This window comes from Neodiprion virginianus, chromosome 3, assembly GCF_021901495.1.
Source record: "Neodiprion virginianus isolate iyNeoVirg1 chromosome 3, iyNeoVirg1.1, whole genome shotgun sequence".
Taxonomy (NCBI): Eukaryota; Metazoa; Arthropoda; class Insecta; order Hymenoptera; family Diprionidae; genus Neodiprion; species Neodiprion virginianus.
The window spans coordinates 36,349,756-36,364,261 of NC_060879.1; the positions used below are offsets into that span (position 1 = coordinate 36,349,756).

The 14,506-nt window shown below is 39.7% G+C and overlaps 1 protein-coding gene across 15 annotated transcripts in view; it reads left to right on the forward strand.

Annotated features, from left to right (window-relative positions):
• LOC124301015 (Down syndrome cell adhesion molecule-like protein Dscam2) overlaps positions 1–14,506 on the forward strand; it is a 69,909-nt gene that overhangs the window by 8,584 nt on the left and 46,819 nt on the right. For all 15 annotated transcript variants that reach the window (XM_046755620.1, XM_046755624.1, XM_046755635.1 and 12 more), the window contains exons 3-4: positions 13,377–13,558; positions 13,702–13,840. In XM_046755620.1, the coding sequence (XP_046611576.1) occupies positions 13,377–13,558; positions 13,702–13,840 (321 nt within the window). The remainder of the gene's footprint in view (positions 1–13,376; positions 13,559–13,701; positions 13,841–14,506) is intronic.

Here is a 14,506-nt window from a genome sequence, read left to right on the forward strand (position 1 = left end):
ATAATCGCTGTAATGAGTTGGAATTATTTGTGAAAAAAGCGTGATATAAATGATTTACGGGAGTTGATACCGCATTGCAGTGGTTTTATATTATATTATATATATATATATATATATATATATTATAGCCATAGCATATCGTCTGCTCGTAAGAAAGAATTCTTTCGCCAGAGATTATTTCTCGTGAAGACTCTGAGAAGACCTCTGCCGAGGATGTGGAGGGCGACCGCAGAGTTAGGGAGGGAAATATGTAAGGTAGTCGGCATCATCGGCAGCTGCGCTCTGCCAAAGGCGTAGAATATAAGAAGCTGCGGAGCTCGAAGAATCGACGAGACGATGAAGAGAAGAGCCCAGGCGACTCCTAGAAACGGCGAGGAGAAGAGAGAAAAGGAGAGAGAGAGAGAGAGATGAAGGAGAAGGACGAACACCTGTCGTTTTTAAGAAAGAAGGAGACGTTGGTCCCATCAGCCAGGTGTTCGAATCCCGAGGAATCCCTTTTCTCCACGCTTTATCCTGGAAGCCTGCTGGCCGTTGGTCGTTTTCTTTTGCACAGATTGAACCACAGTTTTTCACGGTCCAGCAGTTAGACCTACTTGCAGAGTCCAGCTTTGCGAATGACGAGATGACATACCGAAGCCCCATGATCGAGAATTTCTTCCTAGTTTGATGGAGTAATGCGATGATTGCTTGTTTTGTACCTTATACACTCTTCGTGCTGACAGCCATAAATTTTACTCGAGCCACGCGATTTATATTCCAGAGATTTCGTAATTTATTTGCGAAATGTTTTTCAGAAGGTTTTTATTTTTATTTTCTCTGACCATTTTTTTGGTGGTTCTCAGATTTTATTATCGTCTGATTATCGAATAATTATAAAAAATCGTTAATATGCAACTTTCAGATTGTATAAAATTTAATATACATTAACAAAAAAAAAAACATACTTGTATTTTGCAAAGACAACTCCATGAGAATCATTCTAATACTGCACATTGATGAATTTTTTCCTGATGTTTCGTTACTTTAACATTACTAACTTCAAGCTCTACGAATTATACATGATTTGACTTCATAGGCTTACACAATGTGCGACCAAAAAAAAAAAAATAAATGGGTAACCGCGATATTGATCCGCGTATTCTGATTGTATGATCTATTATCAAGGGGTAAAAACTCATTCTGGCTTCAATGTAAGGATGTCGGGTTCGTCAGTGCTGAAATTTTCAATGAATTATTACATCCATTTTTCATCCCATATACATATATCATATATTACTGACAAGTAGAAAAAGGCTTTTGAAACACTATTTTTCCATTCAACAATTGTTTCAATATCCATTAACAATGGGAAAAATAATAATAAAAAACAATGAATGGTATATAATGAATGAAAACGTTGGTAGTTTTTGTCTGCAGACCTGTACAGAGTTCAACTGCGTCTCCTTTACAATTTCTCATCGTATACACATCTATATATTCAACAATTGAGCGCTAATTGGAAGTCGTTTATATACTTTCCAATTCTGCTTGATTACGGAGACGAACGAACAGAGACGTTCTGAGCAAAATTTGGTTGATAACATCGAAAAATTGCATGGCATCTTCCTATTTTGGTGGAAAAATATTATATCCGAGTGCAATAGCCAAAGCGATAGCCAAAAACAACTAAATAATCTTTCGGTCTTTGGTCAGAATTCCTAGCAGTTTGAAATTAATTTTCATAGTAGAACTTTTCATACCGATCGTAAATTCGATTGTCCAGCTATATTTCAAATGGGTTACTCAAGTTTTACTGTAGAAATAAGAAGAAATCTTTTTTTCCCCAAGACTTGCGATTAGTTCGCTGTTTTCTGCTGCATGTATCAGTGTTAAATCAGGGTTGAACTGCCCGTGCATGAGGTAGGATCGTATCAATTTCAGTGTCTTTCGGTTGTCGGAGAGGTAGGAAAGGAAGCCCGTTGCTCATGCCTGTGCAGGGTGGCTACTCGTTCGGAAAATCTATAAAGTCGGGAAATGTCGAGGAATTTTAGAACATACTTGCAGTTGTTCTTAAAAATCGCGTGAAAATTGGTATTTCTATGTAATCTATAAATATTTTCATCTATTATTATGTAATAATTCGAATCGCTGTCCATAATTTTAATTCCTCGGATGTTTTTTTTTAAATTCTTATTTTCCTCTCTAACTTCGTTAGATCGTTAATATTTATTTATACAGAATACAGATGATAGTAATGATCTCCATTACAACGTGAATACATAAATACTTGATGTCTAAAATACGTTCGTAATAGCATTGATGACCTTCTGTTTTTTATGAATGAACTAATATGAAACATGAAATGAATGAAAGAACAATTTCAACGTTTCTAGAAATATGCAGAAAGTATTGCGTAATGCGATTACGATTGAAGCACGAAGATGAGAAAAAAAAAGATTGATTTAGTCAGCAAAACCGGGGAAATTTCGAAAATTTTCATAAATGACTTTAAAATGATTGGCCAGCCTGAGGGATGTAGAAAGGTTAGGAATAAATATCGAAATTTTCTCAAGCACGTGAAAACATGTCTGAAAAAGTTGAAAAATCTAGAAACCGCAAACATACAAAAGTTCAAAATATATCTAAAAAGTTCAGAAAGTATGTGGAAAATCAAAATACACAATCATCGGAATTCTGTCTTAATCTTTGGCTTTCTACAATCATTCCTTACATTAATTCCAACGATTCCATGCAATCATTTTAACCCTCTGCAATACTTTAACTCAATCTTTTCTACACCTCGACTTTTGACTACGAACCAATCTTCTACCTTTCGAAATCCTACGAAATAGATTCTCGCGTGTTTGATCATTCTCTATACCGCGACCCTTTAATTTTTTTATCATTCCACACCGACCCTCCCCCCCCTCCCACACTCGTGCCTATTTAACAACGCATAACGTACAACGTTAAACATATTCTCACGCCTCACGCACGATCAGCTAGGATTTACCGAGAGGTTTTCTCTGCTCCCTGGTGCGCGCGGATGCGTCGCGGGGGGAGGATGAGGATGATGTCGAGGATGAGGGGGATGAGGGGGATGAGGGGGATGAGGGGGGTGAGGGGGAGGGTTTAGCCTCCGTGGCGGATGGCTCGGCGTTCTTCTTCCTCCTCGTATGCAGCGCCGGTTTGCCCTCGACGACGACGGCTTGGCGCGAGAGGATTGGGATGTGGAATTGCACGTGACCTAGCATTTTAATGCGCACCCCCACACGCTTTGAACCTCGCGTGTGTGTGTATTCACATACGTACGTTGAACGCAACGTTGATGTATGCGTTCATGTATACCCGTTAAAACAAACACTGTCGCGCGCCTCCCAGAAATCGCTGAAAATAATGCACCGACGCTCGGCGTCCATGTAATACGGTTCTGAATCTTATATGCATACACGTATTTGTGCACACTTGTACGTACATACATGTTTGTGTGTGTGCGTAAGTGTATATATAGTAGACGAGGATGATCGGGCTACTCGATCCTCAAGGCGACGATGGTCGCGTTTCTTTGATTTTTATCTCTATTTTGTTTTTGTCGTTTTTTTTTTTTTTTTTATCTTTACGGTCAAATGTGACAAATTTCATACCAGCAATAGCCCTTTCTTTATTGAATTTATGGATATTTCGATTGATTGTTGTAATTATCTTTTAATACTTGCGTCAATAACGACACAGAATTTTTATTTTTCAAGTCATTAGTTTCAGTTTTTATTATTGTCATCGATTTTAATAGAATAAGGAAAGTTTTTCACGTACCTATCCTAAACTCTGGAATAACTACAAAGAATTTTTTCGATAAATTTTGAAACGAATTTTGCTGTATATATCTATGCTTTGGTATTTTTCCTCGTACTTTAAGTCTTGTCTCAAGTTATATCTCGTCGAATCATGAATTATAATTATCCCGTGGTAAGATTGTAAGAAAAGTATGCGCGTGAAAAGCTTCCACACCTCGGTATTCCTCTTTTGCACTTTCATTAAATTTTAATCCTCGTTACTTTAATGAGGCAATAAAAAAAATAAAAAATTATGCGCATGCACCGTTGCATCTTTTGTTCAGGCTTATGCATTGCTTGTAACGCAATTCACGCTGATACAGTTGTGTATTATTTAACATACACCGGTGGAGTAATTTTCAATACGAGCAGAGTCAGTAATTCATTTGAAGAAAATTTTCAAGTGTCCATGTCCCCGTGCATTTCGACCTTATGTGTATATACATACATTTCGAGATACCGACACACCGTCACGTGATTCATTTAATTCTACTTCTGTACGAACGCTTTCTTCGTATTCATAAGTGTGCGTGTAAGGGTGTGAAAAAGGGTCCCTTGCTAACGGCCCTGCGCCCAACTGCGAGGGTGTGAAAAGGGTAACCTTAATAACAAGCCTCCGAGTGCGAACGAGTTACGAGTTCTCAAGACTCGAGACTCCGTGATAGGTAGGTAGGTAGAATGCACTTTACATCATCTTTACTCTTCGTCCTCCGGAGCGGATATCGAGCATTCGGCTTTTATCCAACTTTATGCAGTACCTCGAAATAGTAGAAAAATCTCCAAACTGTATCACCACGAAATTGCAGCAGAAGTATGATTGCGATGATTTAATTTTCCGCATATTTGGCGCAAGTGTTAGTGGAAATATCGTATAAAACATTAGTTTTCGAAGGCGCTGGTATGAACACAGAACAAGACTGCATCGGTTGACTGCACGCCGGTGCATCTGTTTATTAATGTCATGTCAGGGAAAAAAGGGTCGCGCTTACGAAGCTCATATCCTCCTCTCGGTGAAGCCGAAAAGCTTAGTTGTTTTGTCGCGTCGTAAGAGAAATATTTGGAACTTGTTGTTCTCGATGCCTCTCTCCATAGTTTGGTGTGAAAAAAAGGTGTGAAGGAAAAAAGGGATGTTCTTATACGGAAGTGAGGCATGTATGAATGATCCATCTATATGCAAGGAAAACCCAGCTGCTGTACATCCTAGGATTATATGTACACCGGCTTTATAAGCGATACGGTGACGACGTCGACGATACGAGACTCTCTGAACCAGCTTCTTTTCAACCGTTTTCTTCATCCTCGCCGTAAATATCGATCCTTTCCACTCGGCGACGCCCAGCAGGCAGTTTGCAGTTTGCCACGGAACGTTGAGTCGCGTCTAGTATGTTGTATATATATAGCTTTAAGAAAATGTTTAAAATAAAACGGCACTTCAATTTACCCCGATAACTAAAATCAACAAAGACCTCCTTTCAGCTTTCAGATCGAAGCGTTTATTCAAGCCCAAAATGCAACTAACTAGACGGAAACTCGCTTGCTGCAAGATCAGCCGAACCAAAAAGCTTCATTAGGTTTGTGTGCTGACGTAACTCATCGCGTCAGGAGTTAGAAGTTGACGTCATGTATCTTTGTATAATTTTTTTTTCCACCGTAATTTATTAAAATCTGTCAAAATTTGTTTCCCGTTCGAGCGTCTAATATTTTGCCTTCGTAATTCAACGCGTTTTATATTTTTCACAACTTATCTGAACCATGAACCTTTAATATACGATATATTCGACGATTGCCACATCGTTTGATGCATTTGCACACGTATTATACACATGATACACTTGGCGCATGGACGTTCCTGCACTCCTATTACGGAAACTTAATAAATATACATGCACGGAGAACATCCGTTCATTGTTCTAAGGGTCGCTTACTTTATCGTTTACCGATTAGTAATCAGCTACCAGCAACCTTAATTGGCCACAATGTCTGAACACGTGGTATAAAACCGAAGAGTCTGCAGACTACCGAATCGATGACCTCGATAAATTATCATGTACAACAACTCGCTTGCCCATCCTAAGTTTCAAGTCGTGGCACGAACTGGAATTTTTATTTTTTTCAAAGTAAATGTAACATCGTTGCGGATACTCGATAACCTCAGGCATGTCTAAAATTTCGCATCTAGTTCTGATATACAAGATACTTGTCTAGCTTCTTTTTGCGCAAAATTCAACCATCATTCCAATAGTCATGAAAATGCGATTAATGGAAGCACTCAAATCCCGATTATCGATACGATTCACGCGCATTAACGCTTCGGTGTTTGTAAATCATTAACTGAAGCGACTATGGTCCTAACTCGTATTTTCAATTGATACCCAAATGTGCCAGGTGTAGAAATTTGATACCAATATCGTTAGGCGTCTGTCTTCATCGAAGTTACAACGTGCTCAGAAGTGGAACTACACACCAAAGTGTTTTGCAAGGTATATAATACTTGTGCAACGTTCTCTTTATGTGCCTACATAGTTATCTGTTAAAGTAGTAAAATACTTGCTGAAAACCGGTCATCCCACCACTTACTCACTACTCGGTCGGGCAACCTACCTGCTAAACACATACAAGGCAGAATATCGTACACCTGCCGTTCTCCCGAGACTGGAGCGCCGCAAATTGCATTCGAGTAAAAAACGTGGCGAGATACGCGCGCGAAAATTTAATTCCCGTTATTGTCTTATTGGTTTTTCATTTCCCTGATTGAAAGTTCGAGGAAGTCAGGTACGATCTTCTGCTCAGAAATACTTGCATGATTTTATATTTAATCAAACATTTTGCATATTCTATGGACGTAGAGGAATATTTAACGTGTACGATGGGCTTGTGATCAATCTTATAGCATTTTCAAGAAGATTACGTATTGTGTATATTTTTTTTATATAGAGGTGCAGCAGTCTGCATGGGCGTTAAAAGAGAAAACAGTTATATTCTGATGTATACGACCGAAGCAAATATTACAGTCACATCCTACACGTGGGATTCGGTAAAATTGTCGATTCTAACGATTTCGTTTTTTTTTTTTTTATCTTACTATCCTCAACCAATTTTTGGGCTTTCGCAACATTCGGGGCGAATGTTTAAGCGGTGATGTTTGAGGAAAGTTTGGGCTACATTCGAAGTATGTTGCAGGTTAACTGTGCAGAAAAAAGGTTAAAATATTGCAAATTTAAAGCAGAATATAACGTTTTATCCTTCAACCATTTCAAATTAAATAATTTCTATTTTAAGTCGTTTAAACGGTATGATATTTATTTGGTATGAAACCGGCCTTCTTTGGCTCGTAGGACTCTGGAAAAGTAATTAAACCTAGAAATTGATGGGTCTAAACCAACTGCAACCCCGTAAACATGAGCTTGCGGTATTTGAGAGGCCGACAATATTCCATGATTGATACCATGACGACGACACCGAGACATTGGGTTATGCATCAATGTACAATTCTTGTCGAGAGCGTAGTTTGACCAACAAGCCCCGACAAATTGAAAAGACTTTCGCGTCGAGAGAAAGGCTTAAGGATTTTGGACTCCACGTTCACACAATAAACAAAGAATAAAATATAAATATCACGTGTTCTTCTTTGCGTTTGTGCGATTGTGGCGTGTAATTGAACCTCGTGAACTTTGGGAGGCTTTGGAGTTTCTCTCAACATCCTCTTTCGTTCACTTTCCTTGTTTATTTCTCTTTAGCGGTCCCCCCCACGGTTTTATATAATTACTAATCATTGCTCTAATTTACCGGCCCCCGGAACAGCGAGTAAAAAGGCACCAGCCGCGCAGGGTCGTTAGGATTCACATGATCTTTGGAACGACGCACAGACTCTTTCGTCATGATCTGTATAGTTTTTATTTTTCCAAGATAAATTAGTCGCTGGACCGTAGTCGAGTTTGACTCGAGTCGCATTCTTGTGTCACGTGTATAACAGTTTTCTTCATCTATTTTCTGGCTACTCTCCGAGCTCGCTCCTCCTCGGTAGTGGAATACCCACCCATGCTGCCCAGCTATAATGATTCGTCGTGGCTTTTGTGAAACGCCGACAGTTTCGGGCGGTTCTTGTAAATTTCTTTTTCTTCAATTTCTTACACAATCTGCCAGCCGTCGCGTTGCAAACGCAGCGTGAAAAGGTCGTGGAAAAAGAAATTAGGGCTTCTCGTTTACAATCAGCTGTCGAGACGTCGCGGCTTTTGCTGGGCCCTTCTTACACCGCGCTCCTATAAGCATTTGGTACTACAAATGGTCAATTGAACGTGGGTGTTAACATCCTCATAAAAGATTACGATAAACAAACACCAACGAGCTCGATACCCGCCGACACGCGTTATAGGAGAGGTGCTGCTATATCTGATTACCACTGTTTTCAACCCACGCAAAAGGGTTTGCGCTCCACGGAAATTCTACGACGTTTTAATAGTTATAAATAAGTTGGGCACTTTGTCATACGAACTGTACCGTCTCCCACGTGCTAATTACACCAGATGAAATTTACACCAGACTGCCGAGGAATTCGCGTTATTTTACCGGAGTAATGGTAAACGTATTCCAACAACCGGTTACTTCCGTGCCTTTCATCATTGCATGAGCGTAAGCGCGTTTATTAAAGCTCTGAACGGCCCTTTGAAAGTACAAGTGACCTAATTCGACATCGTTATATATCCAAGGTTTGCTCTCCGCGCGTTTTAGACACGCTATTGTTTAGTGCCTGAATATCAAAAGGGGTAAAATTTCAGGCGATTATTTCTTATCACGTGGAAAAGACGTGTGACTAGAATCGATTTTCTTAATCTGTCGCGTCTGCAGGCGAGTTTAAGTTTGAAACCTAGATAATGAGGTATTGTTGTAAAATCTAAAAAAATACCAATTTATATTTCGGTATTAGACAAAAAAAAAAAAAAAAAAAAAAAAATGAGCACGAATTTAACCCCTCGTGGACGAATACGTATCCTATTGCATCCAGTTTATATATTTATATATACTGTATACTTTCAGTGCTTGTCTTGAAATATATAAAAGCGTGCAGCTATCTGGTATGTATAAAGTAATGGTGCGATGTATTAATAGACCCGACGATTTATTTACTCAGAATTAATGGGGGTCTTATGGACAGTGTGTTATACATCGACGGTACAAATGTAGTCTGCGTTGTTAACAAAGATTCACTTGAAAATAAAAAAGAAAGAAAAAAACGGGAATCAACAACGCCGACCGCAATATGATGGTAAAAATAGAAATTTGATGGGAAAAAATGTGTGTATTTTCTCGATAGCTGGAGTGTCCCTCTTCTGCGTAGCTAGCCGTGGAACGATACATAATGTAAGGTGATAAAAATACTAATATCTTCGACAAATGTGTTCTTGTCGTCCTGGGTATTCGTGTGTTGTACAGAATCTTGGACAAAACCATAAAGAAGATCCCTTGCGACGTTTTTCCAAGTTTCCGGCCTTCGATTTTAATCTAATCCTAGCTTGTTCGGCTTAAAAAACATCTTCCAACTCACGCGATAAGTTTTTAACAACCGAGCAGCGATTGCATATGACGAGGCGTATAGAAGAGCACAGAAGGAGCAAAATGAAGAATCGAAATTCACCGCGTAAGTTGGCGGCGGTACTTAAATGTTACAACGAAGAAGAATATATATGTATATATGTAATTGCCTCACTGAAAGATAAAAAGCTTTTGTCTCGTTGTCACTTTGAGATTTACACTGCAGAGAAAGAGAAGAGTTGCCGCAACGAGAGGAAATCGTGAAATAGATATGAAACAAGATGTAGAACGGAAAGGAGATAAAATCTTAAATGGTATCCGTATCGTTTCCTCTACAACTGTGAATATTTCGTTTGTACTCGTCCAAAGAGTATCGTTGACGCTTGCTGATAAAGTTGAAAGCTTTGTCCTCCATCCGGCCAGTGAAAAGAATCTCCGGATGATATGACGTAATGGGTGCAAAAATTTTCTAGTCGGTCGAGATGAAGAAAAAAACGAAGAAAAAAAAAAGATTAAAAGACATCGTTTCAAACGGTTGCATAGTTCATTCGTTCGAGTGTAGAAAGCAAAGTGCAAGAAAACACTCGAGCATAAATCAGCACTAACAGTACTATCATTAATAACAGTTGATTATGCAAGTTATACCTCTTGAGAAACAAAAGTAGAGGAAATCGACAATCAGAAGCAAAGAAGGAGAAAATAAACTGCAGAGCTAAAAGCGAGCCGGAAACGGGTTGAATTCTAAGCCATTATTGTAACATCTATAACGAAAATTCCTGTCGCATATTTTGCGGTACACGTTTTGGTGTGCCATTTGAAAAAAAAAAATATAGCACGTCATACGAAATGCAAACGATGTTAAAAATGCGTAATTAACTTACGAAGCTAAATACTTCAACGGTATTTGACACCTCTGTTTATGGGCGGTATTGGATTATATTTTATTTATGCAATTCCGGGTCGAGAAATTTTCTCCTGTGTTAAACTTTGCATAAATATATGAAAACAATATAAGAACGGAACCGTTCTGTGATTCTGGTTTGATCATGCGGCGAAATTTTACTCTGAAAAGGAATAACGAGTAGTAATACGATGACGTCATAGAACGGTTCTAATTCAAGTGCAAGATCACGATGTTTAATTAGCACCGTAGTTAAACTGCAGCTGGACTCTTCCGAGCGTTATTGGACTTAAGCCTGAATATTTCTACCATTGGGTCTAACCCAATGATTAATTACTACCCATTGTAATTGAGGAAGTATGTATGGGAAAATGAGTAATTTCATGTTATATGCTGGAAGGAACGAAATTTGAACGAAACTAATCGAATTACTGGTGGTTACTACGATCGCGTGGAAACACGTTAGAACATAAAGGCGTTACGGATAAGATATAGATTCCACCCTTTCACGGTGATAATAAAAGTACAATGAACCTCGCGGCATTTATAAATGCGCTGAACATTCTCACCTCGCGATTTCTGAGTACCTAGTTGAAGTTATGCTTTAATTCCGACGCGAGCGTGTTTGTTTGCGAAGAATATCGACCTGTTCGACGGGTATTTTCCAAAGCTAACAATGAGTTGTACGAACGGTAAACGTGCAGTGTAAGCTGATACATAGTAACACTTGAGTATCATCTTACAATAAGTAAGCTGCAGGTAAAGTTGAAAGCACTCAGAGTCGATATAAACCACTACCCTAAATTTTATCTCCTCTTTTCGATCACGGATTTTATTTTAAAAATGTTTTTAAAACACCGTTTTCAGCAGCGAACTGTAACGTCGTGGCTGCTGGCTAGCTAAACCAGATTTAGGATTGAAGAGAGAAAAAAAAAAAAAAACACTCCAAAGACGAAAAAAGGACAAGTCTAGTTACTAATAGCTCCGTGTAGAAAATCTGGCTACACTAACCCGTTTCTCGTGGTTAAAACGAAGAGACAGACAACGGGAAAACAGCCGGTTTCTTTACTTAAGGTTCTCCAGTCGAGTCCGATCGCGTGCAGAGTGCTGCTACATGGCCACACGTTTGTTTATTAGCAACAACCGACCGACAGGTTGGCGTGCATCCGCATTCGTCGTATGTGACACCGTATACAGAAGCAGGAAATGCATCCCGCAGGTGTCAAATTAATATTGACTTCCGTCGGACGAGACGTTGTACATATCAGCCTATCGATACGTGTCCAACTGTCCATGGCACGGTGCGACTGGACGAGGAAACTTTTTTTTTTATCCCAACAGTAATCAACGCTGCTAATTTCCGAGCCCCGAATCAATCGGAATTAGTTTTTTCAGGTCAAGCAATCACGTGTACATAATTAACGCTGTTAAATTGAGTAAGGGAAAATCAGGTTACGGAAATTAAGGATTAACCCGGCGAGAGATACACTCAATACTTATAATTACTGCATGCAGAGCGCAGATTAGACGTGCAGCTATGTCACGAGTAAACCGCATTCAGTGCAGACATTTCGCTAATGAGAAAATAGAAACACGAAAAAATGAATAATTTAATCGCTTCTGGTACGTGGTGCTCTGAGTACTTTTTCGCAGAACGGGGTCACGTAGTTCTTACTCTAGTTTGAAAATTCCTACGATTTTCAAACGCCCTCTCGTGTGTTCCTCGCTTGCTCCACATTGCTGAACCGGTTTCTATGCTTAATTGAGATTCTGCAGCATCGTCGCGAATTCAGGCTGGCAGCCTTTAGTTGCGGAGTGGATCGGTGAGGTGTATTTTCTTCGACTCACTCAAAAGTTTGATACTTGGTGAAACGGGTTCCATATTCCTCTTTTCAAGAATGTGGGAGTGTCGTCAGAGAAATTGACACGCGACATTGATGAAATAGTGTCCTATCGCAGTATCATCATCGACGATGTGCCCGCTAATGGATCCTTGTGTAAAGGACGAAAATAGTCCTTGAATGGAATAGAAATAACGTCTGTCGGCGCAAGCATCCCTAACGATAAGTTTTTCTTCACTCGCAATTAATGGTTTCGGAAAACATCGGGGGTTGAGGAGAGAAAGCTTTTCGTACGTAGTTCTCACTTGACCATTACTCGTAGCAAAAGTGTATCTACACTTCGTGCACGTATGTCAGGGTGAGAGAAAAACAGGCACGTGGTGGCCAGATGCTGCTGCGAAGAGGCCCGTGAACGTGATCCTTCATGATTTGCGACATGGTGTAACGAGTATACAAGGGTGTGTGAAATTTTTGAGAGACTCTTAACCAACGAAAGCTTCGTAACCACTCCCCTTGTTGATTTTACAGGAATTTATTTTTACTTTCCCCAATTCTTGTCGCGACGAGCCGCAGACGTTGCGGAGTCGAATCGATAGATGCGCCTCGCTGGCATCTGCGCCGAGTACCTATCGAGAGACTCTGTCTGTTCAATCCAATATATCCGCAAAGTTGTACTCTTTTTTTTATGCAGAGATCACTGCCGCGCTTCTTCCAATTTGATCTTGCGTACGCGTAGAAAACGCCTGCGGATAGTTTTGTCATTTTCTTTTCCCTCTTATATCGTTCCTTCTTCTCTGCCTCGATTCCATCGCTTCTTCGGCTCATTCGAGGCGTGTAATTACGTGTCAGGTATGCGAAACGATAAGCTTGATATTTCTGGAGCAGAGTCACGTGTCGTCCTTATAGGTATACGTCTATCACCCACCAGGCTATAAACTATAATCCGAGACTTGTTTTAGCAGTGTCCGGTTTCTGCACGTTCTGTAGACAGACGCTCATCGTTTGCACAAAGGAATGTCCTGATTGTCGCTTTAAGCTGGACAACCGCTTGGTTGCGGACTTGAGGTTTTGCCAGGGCGAGCGTGTTGCGAGTCAATTTATTCGCCTCGAAACTGAGAGTGAAAACAGCTGATTAGATTTCTCTTCTATGTTTTTTTTGTTTTTTCATTTCTTTACTTCCATTTCTTTCGTCCACCGATTCGTGCGAGAGATGCCGGTTTTAATCTTCTTGAAATTTTGATACAACTTATTTGCTGCGTTGATTAAACCGGATATTATTTTTCTCTGCTTCAGTATTCGCTGATGACGAATCTATGGGGCCGGTTTTTATCAAGGAACCACCGAACCGAATTGACTTTTCCAACGGCACTGGAGCTGTGGTCGAATGTCAGGCTAGAGGAAACCCCCAACCGGATATTATTTGGGTACGAACTTCTGATGGAACAGCTGTCGGCGATGTCCCTGGACTTAGACAAGTGAGTATTATATCATAACACATTTAGCATCAATGTTTAATCAATATTATACATATAGGTATATTTAAACGTACGTATATATAGATTAATGCGCGCGTTTTGCGACGAGAATAAAACTGGTTTGATTCCGCATTAATTTTCAGGTACTTCCCAATGGAAATTTGGTCTTTCCGCCGTTCAGAGCCGAAGATTATCGTCAAGAAGTACACGCTCAGGTTTACAGTTGCCTTGCTCGATCTCCGGCAGGATCGGTTCACAGTCGCGACGTTAATGTCAGGGCCGGTAAGTTTCGTTAATTTCATTTTTACACCCTGTGCTGCATTTACTCCAGATAGCGCATCCAGCGAGCTGACACACTTTCAAGTATTTATTGCTTAATGAGTTTTTACAGAAAATCAAGATACGTTCGGAGGAATATTCTTGAGAATCGTTATGGATAACTATATCAGACGTATATACTTTTTCTTACATTTCGGGTGAAATTACTAACAGTCTTCATTTGCTTGATTATGTACAAAGTTTTTGGAATAATCGCTGGATGCGGACGATGAAAAAAGATGATCGTAAAATATCCGTTTATCCATGTTTCGTGTACAAATGACTTAAATACTGAAGATTGAGTATTTAGGGTCATTGTTTAAAATCTTGATTATAATTGTAAATTGGCCACATGACGCCTGCCGCGTACGAATGCCTTCAGTCTTCTGGTATTTGCTTTATTTAAACTATCTTCGCAGATGTCAACTACGATCCTTGATCTCCGAGTTATTGTCACTACTCGTTGCGTGTTGAAATCATGTAACTGCAAACGGATTCCGTAACTGAATATTATTTGCGAACGTAAACCAGGGTGGCCACACCCATGGAAAACCTGGAAATGTCAGGGGATTTTTAATTTTGTCATGGAATGAACTGGAAACATGAATTTTCTATCATGGGAATTGAAAA